This window comes from Lissotriton helveticus, chromosome 11 (assembly GCF_964261635.1).
Source record: "Lissotriton helveticus chromosome 11, aLisHel1.1, whole genome shotgun sequence".
NCBI classification, from domain to species: domain Eukaryota; kingdom Metazoa; phylum Chordata; class Amphibia; order Caudata; family Salamandridae; genus Lissotriton; species Lissotriton helveticus.
In genome coordinates, this window is record NC_136072.1 from 821440201 (window position 1) to 821462990 (window position 22790).

General features: G+C 42.9%; 1 protein-coding gene across 2 annotated transcripts in view; it reads left to right on the forward strand.

The window, feature by feature from the left end:
* Window positions 1–4255: 4255 nt before the first annotated feature.
* The window catches only part of LMAN2L (lectin, mannose binding 2 like), a 171806-nt gene continuing 153271 nt past the window's right edge, over window positions 4256–22790 (forward strand). The window contains exon 1 of one of the 2 annotated variants that reach the window (XM_078666971.1): window positions 4256–4442. In XM_078666971.1, the coding sequence (XP_078523097.1) occupies window positions 4301–4442 (142 nt within the window). In that variant the 5' untranslated portion in view covers window positions 4256–4300. Of the gene's footprint in view, window positions 4443–5162; window positions 5278–22790 lie in introns of those variants that run through there. The other variant, XM_078666972.1, reaches the window with a different exon arrangement.

Consider the following 22790-nt stretch of genomic DNA (forward strand, 5'->3'; position numbering starts at 1 on the left):
GTATTTCCTCAATCATTACATCATTATACCTAAATTCAAACATTACTACCTATTCCTACTTTAACCCTCTTCAAAGGGAGTTTATATTTCTCCTACGAGTTACGTTTGACCTTTCTGCTCTTAAAGTGATTTATCACAAAGTCTCCAAATGCTCCTGTGTGCTGTTTAATAAAGCTCATTATCACCCGATCCTATCATTCTTTGTACACATTCTACTCTGTTGCTTCCTAAACCCGAATCTCCTTTCTCCGTTCCCTTTCACCTTCACACGTTCTTAATTATTCTAAACTTCAACCGCTGTAAATCAAACCCTCCTCATTCGCATTTCCTATCTATTTTATCTTATTCCCATTCACTCTGAATTATCCTCCCTTGTGTACTTCTTATCTAACCATTACAATCTCTTTTAACTAAATCCATCAGCACATACCCGCCAGAAAACGCTCTCTCCTTACATTTCAAAAACGCATTAACTTCCCCTTAGTGTCACCGGCTTTAAAACACTCACTTCCCGCCTTCTGTCCTCTCTTAATTGGACCACGCGATAAACCACCTCACTTCCCTATCTGAATCCTTTTAAATTAGAAACATACAACTCTATGGGAGTTGTATGTTTCTAATTTAAAAGGGATCAGATAGGGAAGTCAGGTGGTTTATCGCGTGGTCCAATTAAGAGAGGACAGAAGGTGACACTAAGAGGAAGTTAATGCGATAAGATAGGTAGGATATGCGAATGAGGAGGGTTTGATTTACAGCGGTTGAAGTTTAGAATAATTAAGAACGTATGAGGGCTTCATGTTCTCTATATGTAGCCTAGTTCATATAAGTATCTGCACCTCAGTCTCTGGGAGCAAGCAGGCGGCAGCGCTTGTTCTTCCTTACAGAGCGCACACCACTCGCGGGACACTGTTATTTATGGCTCCATTTGTCTCTGATCTCGACATTACTGCTTTCACTCTCCCTCCAGTTTGTTGCTTGTTTACATATTTTTACTGGTTGCATACTTTAAACAGGTTACCTGTGTCCAGAAATCTAACGCTCTCCATGTGTCAGGATAAAAAAAAACCTGATATCTAGAGATATTTACCTAGATATTTTATTTTACTTTTTTTTCAACGTAGTATTCGTAGTACTTGTTGAAAAGGTAAAGACCAGGACATGTAAAACAAACAAGGGGGTGTGTAATTGTTTTGTAATATGAAAATCCCTAACAACGCTGCTCAATCGCTTTTGACACTAACATTATTTCCGCGCTCTCTGAGAATTCTCTAAACGTTTCCCGTTTATTTGGCTCCTGCTAATTCTCAGGAAGCATGAAAAGGGGTTAAACTGCAGTTGAACTAGAAGGTCTGAGGTCTAATCACGGATTACTTAGTTGCATTGTGTGATCCTGGGCACAGTGGTTATGTCCCTCTACATCAGGTACTCTGAGGGGATCCTAGAGGCGATCACGTTCGCGGTAGCGCTCTCCAGCACAGCTCACTCACTAGAAATCTATGCCTCTGGTCTTACTGCAAGAAAATATGTTTTTTCTAGCGGCCGTAAAAAGTGCATGAATTGTCATCCTCTAAAATGGTTCTTAAAACCAGACAATCATGTTTTTAACAATGTGCTCCTCAAGATAATCTAAACTGCCATTTAATTAACAAGCATTGGCATAGCCAAGAGGTCTCGCTTTTGGGGCCTTACAGGTATTTCGTTATGCAGCACAATATCCTTGGTTCAACAACATCAACTGTTGCATGGCTAAACACGTATAAGGTCCCAAAGGCGAGATCTATTGGCTATGCTAATGCTTATTTTTATTTTTTAGAACCCACAAGCACACGGCTAAACCAAACAAATGCAATTTCGCCAACTGGTACATGTAGTGTTATGACTTCTACAGAAGAAATGTCCCTTGGGAGGAAATCTGCTGAAAACTGTCTACATTCCCTGGAATGTCCACATTGAAAAATGTGCATTATCCTTGGCTATTTCATTATTTCTTAAATTGTAAGCAAGGCGCTGATTACTGAAGATAACCAGGAGCCTCACATGGCTCACCTCATTTTACCAGTATACACCCTAGAAATGCAGGCAGCCTTGAACTTGACTGCCAGGATATAGATAGAAGAGACATAGGGTTGTCGGTCAAAAACAAAGTGCTGGACGTATGACTGAACGGCATTTAAAGTATTTGAAACACATGAATCCAATGCGAGCCATCTAGCATTACATTACCGTGGATCAGTCTTAAGTTTGCATAAGAATTTTGCATCCAAAATTTCACTGGAAACGTCTCTAGTTTTGTTCTCTTTAAATATAAACTTCTGAGCGAGCCACACTTTAAATGAAAAGCACATGCTGATGTAGAAAGATACATTTGTTGACAGCAATCAGCTTCCACTAGCTTCAAAAGATTCTAACGTAAACATGTGACAAGTTTTTACAGTCCCTTCATGGGGTTGGCACTACACGAGTGAGGTGTACATGAGAGAAACCAGAAAATGGACGATTCTTCTCCATTTTAGAAAAGTTTAGTGTTCATTTTCCTTGGTGCGTGCTCAAGGGGAAACACTACATATGAATCACCTAAGGAGCATGAATAATTATATAGGTCATAGGCCCCCCTCCGCCCCCCCCCACCGAACTTCTCCTACGACACATCTTTTGAAAGAGCTGCGATACGAACCTGCTGTGGTACCCGCAATCATTAGCGAATAATTATTGCCTGCAATTATTATTGTATCACAACTTTAGAGTGTTTTTTTAAACTCCGAATACAAACACTGGCGCTGCTAGAAAATCCTATTCTTATTTCCATTTTGCTGCCAGACTCTCAGACCATAACAATGTGACTGACATTCTTCTCTTTGAAGTCATATTTTTTATATCTCACACCAAAATGGGCAATTACGCCATAAACGGTAATGGTGGCGCAAGTTACCATTACCACTGCCCAGCAGAGGGGCAGGCATGTGAACTAACGCTTTTTACACCATCAGTAAATTAAGTGTTTCACCTGGGAACAAGAACTAATAATAAAAAACGTTGGCAAAAGAAATGTTCATCATGTAAGTAAACCTTTCTCCATCAAAGCTTGCTGATAGAAATCCAATCAGTGCAACTACACATGCAGGATTTTAGCACCCCGCCGTGTACTAGTTTAAAGTATTTGAGGGGTTTTCCTTTCTACAGCACACCGTTCAACCCCCACAATTACGTATTACAGTCTGTGTGGCTGAAGTCATATTTGTGCACCAAACACTATTCAATTGCACTGACGGCTCGCTAGAGCCACATTCAAATCACCCACCCTCGAATGTCAAATAAATCCGTTGCTGCGCTGAGTATGTGAAAAAAAATACAAGCATAATGGTGCGAAGCGTGTGATAGTTTAATTAAATAAAAATAACACCCCGTGAAGCGTGTGCTCTGAGCATCCCCTAAATGTTTTAAAAATAAAAGTAACTGGTGAAGCGTGTAAACGTGTAAATAAACAAAAAATAACATCAGCAAAGCTTGTGCAGAACGCGCACCAGCCGTGAAGCAGAAGCACCAGTTAATGATTCAGCCAGGAACCTTTCAGCATGCTTGAAGTAAAGATAACACACACACAAGCAGAGGCAGGACGACAATAAGAAAAGAGTACTCTCCAAGTCCCATAAATTAATATGAAGAGTAACAGCACAGTAACAGGGTCAGTCCTCATGAGAGGTTACAAATGTAGAAAAGGAGGGACTACTAAACATATTGACAAATTAAAAGCAGGCCTTTAGAAAGGACAGCAAGATGAACCAATGAAAAAAATGGGCGTTTTTTAAGCCCAGCTCTTAGATATAGCATTTCTCTAAGAAAGGGCGCAAGCACTGTCTAAGCGAGTCTAATGTGGTTCTAGAAGGGAAATTAACAGTAAAAAAATAACAGCCCACTTAGCCATGAAACCGGCCCACAATTGCTAAAAATCCGACCCACACACTGCTGAATCAGAAAAGCCCATTGGTCACTGTCCGATTGTCCTATTGGCTAATCCGACTCTGCCCCATAGAATTCTACAGCGTGGTATGACCTTTGATGACACTGAAATCTTAGACAAACCCCAAGGGGTCAAGCATTGCCGGCCTTTGGTCTTGGGAAAGGCAGGCATGTTGATCGATATGTTCAGAGACCAATAGAAGTGACCAGCGTAATGCCAGGCAACTGTTTGTATACAAGTAGGAATAGTGAGGAACTAACGACTGGAAGGCGGGGAAAAGCTCATATTCGTCCAATGCGAGCTCTATGGGCGGGGTTTGCTAGCAGGTGAGAGCGGAAGAAAATGGCGTCTGTTGGCGGCTCCCGGTGGCGGAACAGCTTTAGGGTTTTAATGTATGTGTTAATACTTCTCGCGGAGGTCTTACTGGCTGACCAGACTGACGAATATCTGAAGCGGGAGCATTCTCTGAGCAAGCCGTACGGGGGTAAGAAATGGCGCATGTGGACTCGAGTTTAAGACTAAGATGCAGGCGAACTCTGGGGGTAAAGTGGAGTCACGTGACAAGGGCAGGCGTGCTGTCAGCTGCCGTACCTTTAAGTCCTGTGTACGCTCAAGGATAAGTTATTATGTAACATCGTCCCTGACGAGGCGCGGCGGCTTTTTCGGACAGCCGGTTTTGTAATTTAGATTGTTTTGACTAAGTGGGCCGATCCGGACTGACCATTCTGCCGCCCTGGTATTTAAACGTCAGACAGCAGGCTAGGTGGTTGCTTTCAGAGAAGGAAGGGCTCCCGAGAACCATGGCCTTATTTTAGCAGCAACCTCCTGCGGGGTAGGGCTAGAGTGATCGTGTTCTTTAGTGTTGATTTTGGTTCCTAGCCAGACACTGGAAATGGGGTCCGTCTTTTTAACCTTATGGATTTGTACAGAACATGATCTATCTTTGTAAATTATGTACCTTCCCTCCGTCACAGATTACAACATAATTTAGGAACATTTTGCGACCAAAAAGAGGTTTCATTCATTATTCAGGTTTCGTAATTACTAGGAACGGGTCCGACTTTTACGCTATTGAAGCTTCTTTATTGCCACTCTTCTTCAAACCACCTACCCCACTAATTCCCTCATCTCCACAGCTCCTCTCACTCTCGTTTCATTTGTTTTATAGCGCTACTCCGACCAGCGTAGTATGTCGGAGCACTTTAGATCTCTGACATAGAACCAATACATCATACGTGTGTAAATAAGTCTATAGGAAAGATTTCATAGAACAACGAGGGTTACAAGGTGTAGGAGTCATGTACCACAGATGCTAAAAGGTAAGAATATATTTCTACTCAAATTAACTTCTGTTTTAGCGACATTAGACTATTGAAAGACTGGGGGGAACCTGAAGTTCTAACCTGTACTATGCAGTTCGCATTCAGCTCTTTAATCAATCGATCAGTATTTGTTAAGCGCGACTTCTCACCTGTGAGTGTCGCAAGGGGGTGGGGGCAATATTTTCCTTCTAGGCACTGAGGATAGGTCGAAGAGCCTGGTCTTGACACCCTTCCTGATTGGGTCAGCGACTGGTATAGCCTGAGGTGGAGAGACAGGGTGTTCCAGGTTATTGAGGTGAGGTAGGAGAAGGATCTTCCTCTGGTCCTGGTCTTGCGGATCTGAGGGATGGTGGCAAGGACCAGTTCGGTGGAGCGTAGGTGTCTGGTGGGTACATGGAATGAGAGGCAGTGGTTCAGGTAAGCTGATCTGGCGCTGTGGAGGTCTTTGTGGCCTTGTGAGGAGCTTGAACATGATGACTCTTCTGGTGACTGGAACAAGTGGAGTTCTCACAGGTGTTCGGAGATATGGCTGTGGCAGGTGATGTTGAGGACTAGTCTTGCTGCGGCGTTCTGAAAGTTCTGTAGTTTCCTGAGGAGTTTCTGGGTGACGCCTGCGTAGAGTGTGCTGCCCTAGTAGAACCTGCTGCTTATGAGTGTGCGGGTGACTCTTTCTTGCCTCAGTGTAGATTCATCAGAAGGTCTTTCGAAGCAGGCGAAGTGTGGAAGCATGACTGGGAGACGGTGTTGATCTGGTGGTTCATCATGAGAGAGGAGTTCAGTATGTTGACAAGGTTTTGTGCATGGTCCTTGGGTGTTCCTAATACAGCGGGCAACCAAGTGGTGGTGTTGGGTCCCAGGATGAGGACTTTGGCCTTGTCCAAGTTGAGCTTGAGGCAGTTGTCTCTCATCCAGGAGCGGCGACCTTCATCCCGTTGTGGAAGTTGTTTCTGGCGATTGTGGGTTTGTTGTTGAGGGAGTGGGTTTGTTGTTGAGGGAGTGGATCAGCTGGGTGGTGTTGGCGTAGGAGACTATGTTGAGTCTGTGGTGCTTGGCTATGGCTGCAAGAAGGGCCATGTAGATGTTGAAGAGGGTGGTGCTCAGGAAGGAGCCCTGGGGGACCCCGCAGCGATTTAAGAGGATCCGTGGTAGTCTGACTCGCTCTGTTCTACCGGTGAGGAAGGAACGGATCCAGTCCAGGACTTTGTCACAAATACCAGCGTCTTGAAGTCTTGGGCTTAGGGTGCGGTGGGAGACGGTGTTGAAGGCGGCTGAGAGGTCCAGGAGGATGAAGGCTGCTGTTTCTCCCCATTCAAGGAGGGAGCGGATGTCATTGGTGGCGGCGAGGAGGGCGTCTCAGTGCTGTGGTTGCTTCAGAAGCCGGATTAAGAGCAGTCCAGGATGTGGTTGGCTTTGATGAACTCAGAGTGTTCGGCGTTGATAGCCTTCTCAATTACATTGGCTGGGAAGGGAAGCAGGGAGATGGGTCTGAAATTCTTGAGGTCTGTCAGGTCGGCGGATGGGTACTTCAGGAGGGGGTTGATCTCCATGACATGTTTCCAGTCAAGGAAGGTGCAATCTCGATGGAGCAGTTGCTGGTGCGGTGTAATTAGGGGGCGATGAAGGTGGTGGCCCTGTGGAAGATGTGGTGTGACAGGGGTACGAGGGTGCTCCATAGTGAATGCTCTTCATGGTTTTGAGTGTCATCTGTGGTGAGCGGGGTCCAGTTGAGCAGGATCTCTTGGGGGGGGGGGGTTCGTCATCGCATGTGGTGGTCGGTGGGTCTTGGGTGTCGAAGCTGTCATAAATCTGCTTGATCTTTTGGTGGAAATAAGTGCAGAGTTTGTTGCAGAGGTCTTTGGGTGGTGGGACTTCTGTGGTCTTGCTGTTGCAAACTCCTTGAAGATAATTCATAGCTCACTGTGCTTTATTAGAGTTGTAACTCGTGAACTGCAAGTAACAAAAGGATCTCTGTGACAAAAGCAGTGACTAACTGAGTGATCCACATAAAATACAGTTTGGTGATGTTCTTGAGATATATTAACCCTCTGTGCTACTTTATCATGAGTGGAAACTGCCACTAGGCAAAACTCCATCTTTCTGTGGCTAGAACATTCATCACCAGAGTTATCTTTACACTTTTACTGTTGCCTGAAAACTGCTGTACACAGAAGAAACTCCGCAGCAGGGGCTTTTTAAACATGTTACTTCTAAGCACAGTGCCCCTGAAGTCAGCTTCCAGTGCAGCTGCACTGCTCACTCCGCTCTAGAGCCTGCCGAACTAGGAACGAGCGCTATGTTAAAAAAAAACCTGTAAAAAATATATATATATCAACTTGCCGTAAACCCCTTGTGGAAATTGCATTACATTGCCAGTATGACAATGACGTTGCAGGAAATTGCACCATTTTGAGGCGCAGGAGTTTCATGCCACATCCTTTAAATAAATTTTATATCACCAGTCTGCTCCCTGCATACACCCTTTAGGCATCCCATCTTTCCATGTGTCCATTGACGTACGTTAGTACACAGAGATACACAATTTGGGTTTGAAGTGTGCGCTTTCACCCATCTCAGTCTTATTTCTGTGTCCTGGAAATTTGCAGCTTTGCTGCATGGTACAGTGTCCTGACGTTTATTCCTAACTAGTCAACCAGAGACAGTGTTTGGCTGGATGGAGTTTGGATGCTTGGATGCACAGTTTAATTTGTTGCTTTTCAATGTGTGCATATTCTCCCTTGTGTGCAATTAAACTTCTGTGTGCACCTGTCTGTCTCTTTATGCAATGCAATGTTCTTTATATCCCCTGTGTACTAGTCCCCATGTGCTCTTAGTCGCCATAGAGCAGATGCAGGAGAGTCCCTTGAACTGAGAGACAACAAAGAGAAGCCCAGGCTGGTGAAAAGGTTTTCTGATGTGTTTTATGAGTACGTGTGCATAATAAAAACGCAGTTGTTTCTGAACTAACAAGTAGTACTGCTAGTGGGGCTATATTTACCCATCATGAAATACAGGAGACTGAGTTAAACATGTTGTAATTCCAACTCGTGGCCAACAGTAATCAGAGAACATAAGCTTAGCGAGTCATCTTGCTGGCGGTATATAAGATTGTGATGGCGTTGCTGCTTGTTACCGCCATCTCCCCAGGTCTGCTTCATTCTCCCCTTGTGCAGTTGTCTGTACTGTGCAATGTTCTACTACTTTATTTACCGTCCGATTCTTCCTATGTGTCAGAGCGCACACTAACATTCGATCACTTTCCTCCATTACCCATGCTATTTTCCTACTTTTGTGTACACCAATTATCATCAACATTTCTCTTCGTTGGCGCAGATCTCTAGCTATGGCATGTGGTTTGGGGGCTTCTTCTCCTTGGAGCAAGTAGAAACTAAATGACCAAGGCTCGGTTGGTGAGGTTAAGGGCAGACATCATGCAACTGTAATTACATTCACACATCTTATCTTTGAGGTGAGGAGAAATTAAAGACCATTGATACAGCCCTAAGGCTCATCCTTGAGTCTGACGATGTTTAATGTGTGCGTTGCTCCGCTGGCTGAATTGGTGTTTTTTTGCATTCCAGGCTGAATTCTTTAGTGTTTCATGTACTGTCTTACTTAGATGATACCCAGATTGTCGTGTCTTGTTCCAGCTACTTGACTTCTGTGGCTGAGAAGTTCGATCATTGTATGTCTAGCATTAGTAGCTGGATGAAAAACAATGCCCTAAAATTAAATGCTGACAAAACTGAGGTACTAGTGTTTGGCACTCAGGAGTCTATTTTGGTCCAACATTTGGTGGCTGGAGGATTGTGGACCTCTTCCCACTCCAGTCAAATCAGCCAAAAACCTGGGTGTCTTATTCGACAATATCTTGATTTTCGAAACTCTGGTCAGTCAAACTATTAGCACCTGTTTCTTCATAAATCAGCACTCTGAGAAGGACCTTTCCTTATATTCCCATGGGACTGCGTCATTCAGTCATCATCACACTACTCCCCTCGCGTTTGGATTACTGTATCTCAACATCAATGCTTCCTGCCTTAACAAGCTTAAAGTCGCCCAGAACGCGGCTGCCTGACTTATTCTCAACATCCAGAGGCTCTTCTCGGTCAGAGATGGGATTTGTTCCCTTCAATGTCTTATGGTCAAAAAGAGGATCTTGTTTAAGGATATTAGTTTGGTCTTCCTGGCCTTGCATCAGAAAGACTCTGCCCAACTTAACTCACTCTTTCACTGGTACCCCCTAGTGGGCTTCTCGGACCTACCTTCTGCAAGAAGGTGACGTTTCCCAGATTCTGGAGGGCCAAATAGGATGTTACATCTCAGTGGCTGCTGCCAATTCGTGGAAAACTTTACCTGCCCATATTGTTGAAGCTAATTCACTTGCTGTGTTAAAAACATTTCTGCAAATATGGCTTTTCTCCTCCCCCTATCATTTAGACCTCTTCAGGGCAAATTCTTACTGTCACGGTGCCTGCTGATAGCTAACATCTTAGGGTATAGTACGCTATATAAATCCCTGTTCATTTTCATAGAGGATCAGTGAATCTCCTTTCCCTCCTTTCTCTTCCCTCCTCCTCCTCCTTCTCCTATTCCTCTCTGTCTTTGCGTGTCTCCCTGCGTGTCTCCCTGCGTGTCTCCCTGCGTGTCTCCCTGCGTGTCTCCCTGCGTGTCTCCCTGCGTGTCTCCCTGCGTGTCTCCCTGCGTGTCTCCCTGCGTGTCTCCCTGCGTGTCTCCCTGCGTGTCTCCCTGCGTGTCTCCCTGCGTGTCTCCCTGCGTGTCTCCCTGCGTGTCTCCCTGCGTGTCTCCCTGCGTGTCTCCCTGCGTGTCTCCCTGCGTGTCTCCCTGCGTGTCTGTGCGCCTCTCTCTGCCTCTCTGCCTGCCTCTCTGCCTGCCTCTCTGCCTGCCTCTCTGCCTGCCTCTCTGCCTGCCTCTCTGCCTGCCTCTCTCTCTCTCTGCCTGCCTCTCTCTCTCTCTCTGCCTCTCTCTCTCTCTCTGCCTCTCTCTCTCTCTCTGCCTCTCTCTCTCTCTCTGCCTCTCTCTCTCTCTCTGCCTCTCTCTCTCTCTCTGCCTCTCTCTCTCTCTCTCTCTCTCTGCCTCTCTCTCTCTCTCTCTGCCTCTCTCTCTCTCTCTGCCTCTCTCTCTCTCTCTGCCTCTCTCTCTCTCTGCCTCTCTCTCTCTCTGCCTCTCTCTCTCTCTCTGCCTCTCTCTCTCTCTCTGCCTCTCTCTCTCTCTCTGCCTCTCTCTCTCTCTCTGCCTCTCTCTCTCTCTCTGCCTCTCTCTCTCTCTCTGCCTCTCTCTCTCTCTCTGCCTCTCTCTCTCTCTCTGCCTCTCTCTCTCTCTCTGCCTCTCTCTCTCTCTCTGCCTCTCTCTCTCTCTCTGCCTCTCTCTCTCTCTCTGCCTCTCTCTGCCTCTCTCTGCCTCTCTCTGCCTCTCTCTGCCTCTCTCTGCCTCTCTCTGCCTCTCTCTGCCTCTCTCTGCCTCTCTCTGCCTCTCTCTGCCTCTCTCTGCCTCTCTCTGCCTCTCTCTGCCTCTCTCTGCCTCTCTCTGCCTCTCTCTGCCTCTCTCTGCCTCTCTCTGCCTCTCTCTGCCTCTCTCTCTCTCTCTCTCTCTCTCTCTCTGCCTCTCTCTCTCTCTCTCTGCCTCTCTCTCTCTCTCTCTCTGCCTCTCTCTCTCTCTCTCTGCCTCTCTCTCTCTCTCTCTGCCTCTCTCTCTCTCTCTCTGCCTCTCTCTCTCTCTCTCTGCCTCTCTCTCTGCCTCTCTCTCTCTCTGCTCTCTCTCTCTCTCTCTCTCTCTCTGCCTCTCTCTCTCTCTCTCTCTGCCTCTCTCTCTCTCTCTCTGCCTCTCTCTCTCTCTCTCTGCCTCTCTCTCTCTCTCTGCCTCTCTCTCTCTCTCTGCCTCTCTCTCTCTCTCTGCCTCTCTCTCTCTCTGCCTCTCTCTCTCTCTCTCTGCCTCTCTCTCTCTCTCTCTGCCTCTCTCTCTCTCTCTCTGCCTCTCTCTCTCTCTCTCTGCCTCTCTCTCTCTCTCTCTGCCTCTCTCTCTCTCTCTCTGCCTCTCTCTCTCTCTCTCTGCCTCTCTCTCTCTCTCTCTGCCTCTCTCTCTCTCTCTGCCTCTCTCTCTCTCTGCCTCTCTCTCTCTCTGCCTCTCTCTCTCCCTTCCTCTCTCCCTCTCTCCCTTCCTCTCTCCCTCTCTCCCTTCCTCTCTCCCTCTCTCCCTTCCTCTCTCCCTTCCTCTCTCCCTTCCTCTCTCCCTTCCTCTCTCCCTTCCTCTCTCCCTTCCTCTCTCCCTTCCTCTCTCCCTTCCTCTCTCCCTTCCTCTCTCCCTTCCTCTCTCCCTCTCTCCCTTCCTCTCTCCCTGCTTCCTTCCTCTCTCCCTGCTTGCTTCTTGTCTCCCTCTCTCCCTGCTTCCTTCTTGTCTCCCTGCTTCCTTCTTCTCCACCACCGTAATGCTGCTCCAAACATATTTGGAGTCATTCTCTAGGTACACCTCCCAAGATGATGTGAATCTATTTGTATTTGTTCTTCAGTGGAAGACCTGCTTACCTGTATGGGACCACCACTGCAGACAAGCCTTTTAATCGACATGTAGATCCAGGGGAAATGCATGTAAAAAAGAGACAGTGAGACAGAGCATATCTGCGCAGCTGGGTTTGTTACACTGCATTTTAATAAAGACTTATGCTTATCGGAGCCTGGCATCTTTACAATTTTGAGTTGACCACGGCTTATACCTATGTGTCAAAACAAGACTGCAGCCAAGTTCGTTTACAAGTGGTAGATCATTGGTAGTGAGTTTCGCCAAGTGAAGCGACGTTTGGTATTGGGGCGTGTGTATTTAAATTGATATTCGTGTACCTTGATCCATCTGTAGAGACCTTTGGGGGCACATTGCACTGGGCGAGTACTACAGTGTACTTGAAAACTCCCTCACACTTGACCGTGAAACTCATTATTACGTCATCTGTGCTCTTCTCTTCAACCTATTTTTTAATCGTACGATGCAGATCCCGTTCCTGGTGCACGGATCGGCACTACTCGTCACCTAATACGTAATGCTCGATGCAGTTCGTGCTACGTGACCCCAGTGTGGCATCCATATTGGTTGTGAATTTTTTACATTGCTCATTGTATTAATTCAATAGTCTATACTACCATCGACTCATGAGAAACAAAGCCACATTTCAATATAACTGCATACTTCACCATGTTCTGTCGACATGGATGGGTCTCAATCTTTTGGATGTATACTAAACTCTTTGAGATGCTTGCCAAAACAATTATAGTTTTTTTCTCTTACTAATGACCATATTTTGCATTCTACAGATTGCTTTCAAAAAGTTATTATAACAAGGGCCCTGTCCCTCAGTAATATGTGCACAAAGATTCTCACTCGCACCACCTCAAGCGTTTGTACTAGTCACAGGCAAACCTATTATGAAATGACCTGAATGGCAGGAGTATTTTTTTTTAATGATATTTCTACTATTGGAATGGATGCCAGTGAAGAATTATTCCCTATAAGGAGAAAAGGATACTCCATAAGCTTGGATCATAAGGCTTCAGAATCTACAGACAAATGGAGAAAAAACAAGGGCTGCTACTGAAAGGGATGTGTATTCAAATGGCATTGATGAATTGGCTAATCGCTTCACACAATCTTTATTCATTTCTGTTGATCTATTCAATTTCTTGCAAAAACACCAAAGTAAATTTAAATCAGTCTTTAAGTATGTGTCTGATTTTAAAGAAATTTGCTATTTCATGTACGTTTGGACACTTGCATGAAGACTTTATCTGAGATCAAATTCTAATCCAAGCATGATCCAGGTGAGCAGGAAAGACAATGGGCTAATGGTGGCTTCACTATTCATCATAGAATGCAGAACTGTCTAAGCGTTGGGCTAATTTAACATTTTAAGGTTTAGGCAAAAAAAGTGTGTTACTTACCATTTTTAGAGTGTTCTATAAGGACTTCTATTTAGCCCCATGAGAGGTTCGTGGCAGGCCGGTCCATTTGTCTTACAGTCGTCAATTATCCAACCCATCTGTAAACCTATTTTTCTCTTGGGTATTAACTACCAGCATATTGACCCATGGATGTAGGAGGTACTGATTCTCCTTGTACATCTAATATTCTGTTCTTTTAGCCTGTCCCTGGCTGTCTGTAAATCAAACTGCCTTCTAAAGGGGACACTCTGAGGCATTTTAACTTTCTAATTTTTTCTAGGTCCCAGTAACCTGTTCCTTCATTATGACCAAAGTGCCCCCCCAAGAAAAGGGTTGAGCCTGTCCAGTATACACTCTAGTTTACCATGCTAGGACTCCATGAAGAAGCATACCACATAGAAAGGTGTGGCTGACAGGGGTGTTTAAAAAAAAAACAGATCCCTCTCCCAACTAGGTAGGCTATATCTTTTTGTTTTGATTGTTTTGCCAGTAGGGATCCGAGATATCCCGCTTGGGAATATACCCTAACTCTCTCCTTTTTAGGTCTCGCCTACGCAGCGTGCATGCACTGCATAGGAGGGCCTTTAGCCGTCGCTCTGCTCATTTTCAAGCACACCCTCGTGCTTGTGGCGGCATCCACCTTGCAGGAGAGAGCAGCAGCGCGACACAAGCACGAGTGCAGTGCTTGAAAAGTGAAGACTATGCACGCAGGCACCGCTACCGGGCTTGTTTTCTGTAGGCTTGCTCCTCATTGGCTGCAATACGTCGCTGTAGTGTCTGTAGCAATGGTTCTCTCTCCTCCACTCTCCCTGATCCACTCTCTCATGGTCCTTTCACTCTCTAGTCTGTCTGCCTTCCTGTCCATCTGTCTAATCCCCTCTGTCGTTTTCTCTCTGTTCCTCTCTATCGGCCTCCTTCCTTCTCACTGTATTACCTTCCATATTGTGCATTCTCTATATCGGCTCCTGTCTGTTCCCATCCCTCTCCCCCTTCTCTCAACACGTCTTTCTGTTTTGTCTTGCTCCCCTCTTTCTATCCCTCTCTTTCCCAAAGTATCTTTCCTCGGTTCCTTTCATTCTCTTTCAGTATCATTTTATATCACTCACTCCCTATCTCTTTCACTCAGATGTTTCTCCCTCAATCTCCATTTTACCGGTGTATGTTGGTCTCGCTCACTCCTCTTTTTCATGTGCTGTCTCATTCCCCTCTCTCTCGAACTCTTCCTATCTTGCCTCGTCTCCTTTGCTCGTTCTTGCTCCACGTTTTCCTGCCGTCCTCTATACTTCTATTTCACCTCACCTTCCTCCCAATCACACTCCTTCTCGACACTTCCTCACTTCCGGGTCCCATCCATGTACTTTCTCCTTTTCTCGCCTACTTTCCCTTCTACATGGTTCCCACTCCTTTCTCATTTCCTGTTCTCTCCCCACCCTGCTTTCCGCTTTTGCTGACAAGTTCCGGAGTGAGAAATGGAAATTGAAAACGTGAAAACAAGTGAGACTTTGCGGCTTGTTACTGTGGTGTGAGATTCATGAATAAAAAATAACTTCTAAAATCCTAAAACGAGTGAGACATACCCCGAGCAGGCCTTTTCACTATACTACACCCATCACCACACACCCCTTCATCCCTACTCCCTCCCCCCACAATTTGGCCTCCAGCATCCTGTGGAGAGGAGGGCCCCGTGCGCACGCATTGCTCTGACTGAAAAACAACAAGGTTACAGAGGCAGTTTCTCAGTTTTACGGGCCCTCGGCTGTTTAATATCAAGCCTCGGAGTTCATAAAATGGAGCTGGCACTCTGTCACTCTGCCCCATTCTGGCACCTTGTTCGAGACGCTGGCGCAGAGCCTTGGCTCTCGCTCTCTCTCCCTTTCTGGTTCCACCCTCCACAGCCAGGGTCCCCGCCTACTTGTGTTCCTCGGGAGCTTGAGGTGATGCAAGGCTACTTCACCCCCGACCCTCACTCGTTTGTGATGTTACTCCTTGGATCGGGAGATCAGTGTCTGATGTGTTGTCTCGTGACGTGCTATCATTTTTTAAAGTATTCGTGAAGTGAGACTTCGTTCATCCCCCCCGCAAATTAATGACTTGGTATCACCAGTGCTTGAAGTGGAAAAATAGTAGTGCAGGTACTCTGTAACAGGATACCTGCTTCTTTCTGAGAAGTGCCGGTACTCTCCAATTAAAAATATCGATTCACTCTTGAGAAGTGCTGGTACTTTCCCCCTCAAAATAAAATAGTGCCGGATTCAGTAACGGCTTATTAACCATTTTAATACTTAACTTCTCTATAACATAAATTACAAACATTGGCAAAGCCAATAGATCTACCTACACACTTATAATGTCCCAAAGGCGAGACTTATTGGCTATGCCAATGCTTGTTTGATTGGCTTGTTTGCAGGAAAAGCCACAGAAATGCATACCAACCATTTTTCCCATGACAGATGCTACCCGTACTGAAACAATTCTACTCCTACTGTGGTATCATGGATCATCTTGACAGATTCTTTGGTATGAAGCGAAGCAACACTAATATGAATTGTGATTAATTATTCTAATTCCTCTTCAGAAATTGAAAATAATGATTTTACAGTGAGTAATGAGCATTTAGTGAAATGTCCTTGGTCTAAACACTAAATACAGAAACAAAACTGTTTGTTCAATTAAGCAAAGCGGGTGTGTTCATGGATATTGTTGCTGATTCTGGATCTCCCTATTGAATAATCAGCAATTTGGTATGGACTGATCAATTGGAAGATGTTATAGCAAAGGTTTTAATGCTTTTGGGCATACACCCTGATAGCTTTACAGGTAAAACCATACCCATAATTGGGTATCATGGAATTTAAAGTGTTGGAATCAGAGGGTTAGTTAGATGTTTCAGAGAAGGGACTGCCATTCTTTGTTGGACAGACCAAGGGAAATCTAGTGCTCTCTTTAGATTCTAATAGTCCGGATCAAGTATTGCTATTGAATACGTTTTTTTTCTTCCATAAGAAGAATGCAAATAATTAGCAAAAGTGTTTTTGGGGGAAGTTGGTGGAAAATTGGTAAAGAAGGGAATAAAAGAGCACTTAGAAGTAAGCAAGTAGTTTACCCCTTTGGTCGTAGCATGACAGGCCAGTGGGAAAGTCAGGTTGTCCATCAACTTCTGTGAGTTAAACTGCACGCTCATAATTTATTTCTGTTCTCATAATTAATGGAAGACTAGCAATTAATAAAGGAGTCAGTGGTCAACTTGGCTTCAAGCGACATCCGTATTCCACTTCATCCTGAAAGCAAACACTTAACAGCATTTATAACTCCATATGGCTGCTTTCAATATGTACACATTGCATTTGGGCTAGCTTTGGTAGCCAGTGTGTAACCGAGATTAATGTATCATCTTTTCAAAGTCCATAGAGGTATAATTTCCTTTCAGGATGACATCCTTGTTATGAGAAGAAATGGAGAAAAGCATGACTGAAGATTAAGGGAAGGGCTAAAATTGCTGAGCAAGAAGGGTCTTACTGCTGAGTTTATGAAATGTAAATGTGCTGTGAATTCTTTACCCTATTTAGAATATGAAAAGCAAGAAGGGAATTTTACCAAACAAAATATTTAATCGAAATCACTAATGAGGCTCATTCCTAAAACTCAAAGGACAGTGGTGGGTCCTTTCTGGGTCTGTTAGTTTTAGCCAAATTTGTGCAAAATGTTGTTACTAAGACTTATGTAATCGGACAGTTGTAGAAGAATTGTGTGCGTGAATATAAAAAAAAAAGGACTTGTGCTGCTATTCGCCTTCAAGGCTTTGAACCTAGTATTAGAACTGTCATTACCACACACTAGTGGCAAAGGATTAGGCATAGTTGTATTGCGAATGGAAAAGAATGGTCAAGAAAATCTGTAGCTTCTTGCACACTCTTCTGCTGAGGAAACCTTTTCTACCATTAAAGGAGAGATGTTCTCGTGTGAAGGATGGAGAAATGCAGACTAAGTATGTGGGCCAGAAGTCCTGATCTCCACGGACCACAAACCTCCCACTAAAATACATATAGCCTTGAAAATGGATGAAGTTACTTAAAGGTTAGCAAAGATATCATTGAGCTTACTAGAATAAAATTCCAAAGTACAGTACTTACCTAGATAAAAACAATAGAATGTAGCTGATGTTCTCAGTAGGGCTCCCTTGTAAAAGAACAGTAAAAGAACAGTCACCAGAGATGTGATGTGATTATACTGTGAACAAATATAACGTGTGTGCTCTGTACACATAGAACCCACTCCTTCCTGGCACTCCTTTCACATTCGTCAATATTTACTCCAAAGGTTTAGATGCTTGTTTGTAAATTTTATTTTAATTTTCAAACATCATTCTGTAGCGAGTTTTTCAAATCATCTAATTCATATTTCATTTACAATTTCTACATGATTGTATTTATTCCCAATGCATTTCAAGCATTACACTCTTCATCAGGGGATTATTAGTCTGAAAATATAATACACAAAATTAAGTACTACGGTTTGATATTAATCCAACATTCTACCTTAGAACAATTTAAGTTTTCATTGATTCATGTTATGTTAACAACGCGATATATCTACACATGCATAATCTCCAATGGTCAGTAACCCGTGCACTTATTGCACCTTATAACTCCAAGTCACTTGTTAACGTGATTTGCACTGACCTTAATCCATTCACGTGAATTTTCAACACTGTAAATCAAAAAAAGGAAACAACAGGGTTTCTTAGTATTTCTTTTGTTATGCGTAACGTGCTAAGGCGCTCCATATTATCGTTATGCTTCGTACTCTTACCCGGTATACGCTCATGCTAGTCTTCCCTCGCTACCTTGGCGTGCGTCGCTCTATCCCTGCCTTGCTTGTCAACTCTATATTCAGTTTCCGATCACTACGTGCAGGTCCTTGTTTACAATGGATTTTAAAGCTACATACTCCTGAATAAAAATATCCGTGAACGTGCATTAGATTTAACGTGTGTGTGAAATTGAGATAACTATCTCTTAAAACTGCGGTCATGTGTAATTCCTACCTAGATATACGTTGTTCACATTGCTTATTTGTCAACATTATACAGTTAAACATGATAAAGTTTATACATATCAAAAATAGCGGATCGAAAGTTCCCAATTTTTTTTATAGAAAGCAATTAAGGTCCAATCGTTCATTGAGGCCTTTTGGCTGTGTGGTACATAAAAAATTTATCCAAAATACTTCTCTTTGTAGTAAGTGATTGTTGTTATCCCTTCCAGGAATATTTGCCACAGTTTCCAAAATGCAAAATTTTAATTGACTTGCATTGTGATTGGCTTGATTGAAGTGGACCGCTACTGTAGATTTTTGATTCTTCAGTCTGATGTTACTCTTGTGCTCTATTACACAAGTTTTTATTTTTCTTTGTGTTTTACCCACATACGATAATCCGCATGGACATCGTAGCAAGTATACCACGTTTTCTGTGTTGCATGTGCCAGATACCTTCAAGGTAATAGGAGTACCTTTTGTCGGATGGTTGATGACATTTCCTTTGATAATAGCTGAGCAATTGCCACAATTGTAACATGGTAGCGTTCCACTATATTTGGTTTGTTCTTGAGTTTTAGATTCTTTTAGCAATTCTTTCAAGTTTCGTGTTCTTTCATAGGCAAAGATTGGAGGTTTCGAAAAAATGCCTTTGAAGTCTTCCTCCAATGCAAGTAACGGCCAATTTTTCTTGATTATCTTTCTGATCTTGGAACTTTTGGTGGAAAATTTTGACACAAATACACTTCTCTTTTCTTCTGGTTTTGTTACCGATCTTAGTAGATGTTGGCGCTGTAGTTTATCCGCTCTGCTTGCTGCTGATTCCAGGATGGGATCAGGATACCCCCTCTTTTTAAATTTCTGTAGTGTCTCCTGTTTATGTTTCATGTATAATTCTTCCGTAGATGCTATTCGTTTGATCCTTAGAATTTGTGAGAAAGGCAAATGCTGTTTTAAGGACATTTGGTGAAAGCTATGATAATGTAACAAATTATTTCTGTCCTTGTTTTTAGAGTATACACTTGTTGTGATATTCCCATCTGTGTTGGTTAACAGCACGTTCAAAAATGACAATTCTTTGTTACTCATTGTGCTCGTGAATTGTATTCTTTCATCAATTGAATTTAATTCATGTATAGAATATTTCAACATGGTTTCATTTCCTCTCCAAAGAACGAAAATATCATCGATATATCTTTTGTATACGATAATGTTGTCTTTCCATGTGTCATTTTTCAATATGTGTTCCACCTCAAATTTATGCATAAAGATATTCGCATAGGTCGGTGCGGCACAATTGCCCATGGAGGTCCCAGAGGCTTGTATATAGAATTTTTCATCCCACTTAAAGTAGCTGTGATACAGCGTAAAGTGTAACAGCTCCATTATGAATATTTTTAGATCTTTTGTTTTTTCTTCCTGTATTAGCATGCTCTCCACTGCAGATATTCCTAGGTCGTGTGGGATTGACGTATATAACGACTTTACGTCTATACTTGCCATGATCATTTCTTGTGTGAAGTTATCTTTCTCTTCTTCCAAAATATTCAAAAAGTGTGTTGTATCTTTCAGGTAAGTGCTACTTTTCTGAACTATATTTTGTAGATGTTTATCTATGTATTTCCCGATGGGTTCATGTATTTAACCTATGGTGGATACAATTGGCCTTAGTGGAGGATGGTACAAGTCTTTGTGTATTTTAGGAGTCATATATATATATATATATATGGGACCGAAGGGTTGTCTTTAATCAGATACTCTTTTTCTTTTTGTCCAATAGTTCCTTTACTAATGGCATTCTCAATTATTGTGTTCAAGATTTTCTTAAACTCTTTGGTTGGATCCATTGTCATAATGGTATAGGTATTTGAATCTTGGACATGTTCTTCAACTTTTTTGAGGTAATAGCTGGTATCCATGATAACTAAAGCCCCACCCTTGTCTGCTTGCCTGATGGTAATCTCTGAGTTGTTCGCCAACGTTTGTAGAATGGTTTTTTCTCGTATCGTCATATTTGTTTGTTTAGTCTTTGGTGATTTGAACGTTTCTTCAATTTCTTTACCTACAACCTTTTCAAATGCATCTAATACTTTGTGGCTCACTGGAGCCATAAATCTACTTTTGCTTCTCAAACCTAATAGTGTGTTTTCTTTACCGGGTGTAGTAGTGGGTTCAATCACATTGTCAAAAAAATTTCTTAGTCTCAAAGATCTTAAAAATTTGTATAAGCAAACTTTGGTTTCCAAAAGATTAGAATGATACGTCGGGACGTACGACGATCCTTTTTGTAGTGTTTTGACTTCTTGTGGAGATAAAGGTTCTTTTGAAATATTTATGACTACATTTTCAGGACTTGGCTCCTGGTGTTTTGAGATACCGTTTCCCGATTTATTTGTTTTTTTGCTCCTCCTGGTTCTGTTTGTGGTGCCGGGCCTACTTCTAAAAAATCTTGTTCTTGTTGCTGTCTTGATGTACTAGCGCCTGATTGTTTTTCTAAATTTTGGATGTTACATTGATTTACTGGACCTGATCTGGGTCTTCTCTCATATGTATAGCGTTTTTGTTGTGGGTCATTGTAGTAACGTAGTCCTCAAGCAGGTGATGTAGATAAATGGTTTATTTGATATTAAGTAGATAAGTTAGTATAAACCATAAAGACCCCAACAGGAACATCCTGCAAGATGCTCAGCCCCAAGCCAACTGCCAGCCTAAGCTCACAGACTGCCAACATTCCACAGAGCATCATAGCCAGAACATTCTATAATAAAAGGGGACAGTGCAAGGATACTACAGTCATCCGATGATGTCTCATCCGTTGATACATTTGGTTTTTGACGCCTTTTAGCATATATATCGGCCCAAGAGTAAACTTCTCCCAAGCGGTAATCCGTGGTGTCCCTTTTGAACTTCCTTCGTTTTCTATCATTTATTTCCTTAGTGTACTCATCTAACTATTTATTTGTTTCATCCAATATTTTATCCCATTCATCTTTAGTTGTTATTTCGACCAATTCTTCTTTGACTTGATTTATTTCTTTTGTTAAATCCTCAATTAATTTCGCCAATTCCTCCACTATGAGCAGTATCAGATCTAATGAGCATTTGTTAAGGATTGCTTGCCAACGTTCGGTGAATCTTGCGTTATTTTTACACAATGTCGACTTCAGGGCTATCCTTAAGCCACGTGGAATACGTTGCGCTTTATGATATTTGATAAGAGTGCTTGCGTGCAGCTTTTGGTTTATGATCCTTTTTGATATGTATAACAATTGTTTTAAAGTAGCTTCTTTTGACCCTGTACTAGGAATTATTTCTTCAGCTTCCTCTATGAGAGAGTAAATACGGTTTGTATCATCATCTGTAAACACCAATGTTTCTGCTCTGTGTTCCGTTGTATGAGCAATCTCCGCGAATGGCATATTTAGTTAAATGTTAGTTTGTTGTTGTGTCGGTGCAATTACCTTTTCGCTCAGAACTAAATATATATGTACAATCAGTGGTATGGTAATGCACTCATTTATTTCTACAAGGTCTTTTAAGTTCTGATGATATTGTTAAGTTTTTCGTTGGTGCACAGGTCGGTACCCTACTGAGCGTTAAGGGTATGCATGAACAAATATAACGTGTGTGCTCTGTACACATAGAACCCACTCCTTCCTGGCACTCCTTTCCCATTCGTCAATATTTACTCCAAAGGTTTAGATGCTTGTTTGTAAATTTTATTTTCATTTTCAAACATCTTCCTGTAGCGAGTTTTTCAAATCATCTAATTCATATTTCATTTACAATTTCTACATGATTGTATTTATTCCCAATGCATTTCAAGCATTACGCTCTTCATCAGGGGATTATCAGTCTGAAAATATAATACACAAAATTAAGTACTACGGTTTGATATTAATCCAACATTCTACCTTAGAACAATTTAAGATTTCATTGATTCATGTTATGTTAACAACGCGATATATCTACACATGCATAATCTCCAATGGTCAGTAACCCGTGCACTTATTGCACCTTATAACTCCAAGTCACTTGTTAACGTGATTTGCACTGACCTTAATCCATTCACGTGAATTTTCAACACTGTAAATCAAAAAAGGAAACAACAGGGTTTCTTAGTATTTCTTTTGTTATGCGTAACGTGCTAAGGCGCTCCATATTATCGTTATGCTTCGTACTCTTACCCGGTATACGCTCATTGATAAAGATCAATTCAAAATGGTCAGGCGATTTCAGTTGATGTTTCCTAAGTTAAATTTGCCCGGCGTAAAACGCCTCTAATACCATACGAAGTTATCCAATAAAGAGGCAGGCGCTGGAGACAGGAAGACAGGAAACAAGTTTTATTCCGACGGAGTAGAACACATCAGATCGGACAACAAGGTATCGTCTCGAGGTGCTCTCTCAGCCTCTTTGAGACCTGGTCTTTTATACACTGGTTTAAGACATGTGAACGTTCTTTATTACAACAAGGGCATTGTGAAGTATGAGAACGACATCCCCGGCACCCCCCCAGTTCCGGCCCCTTCC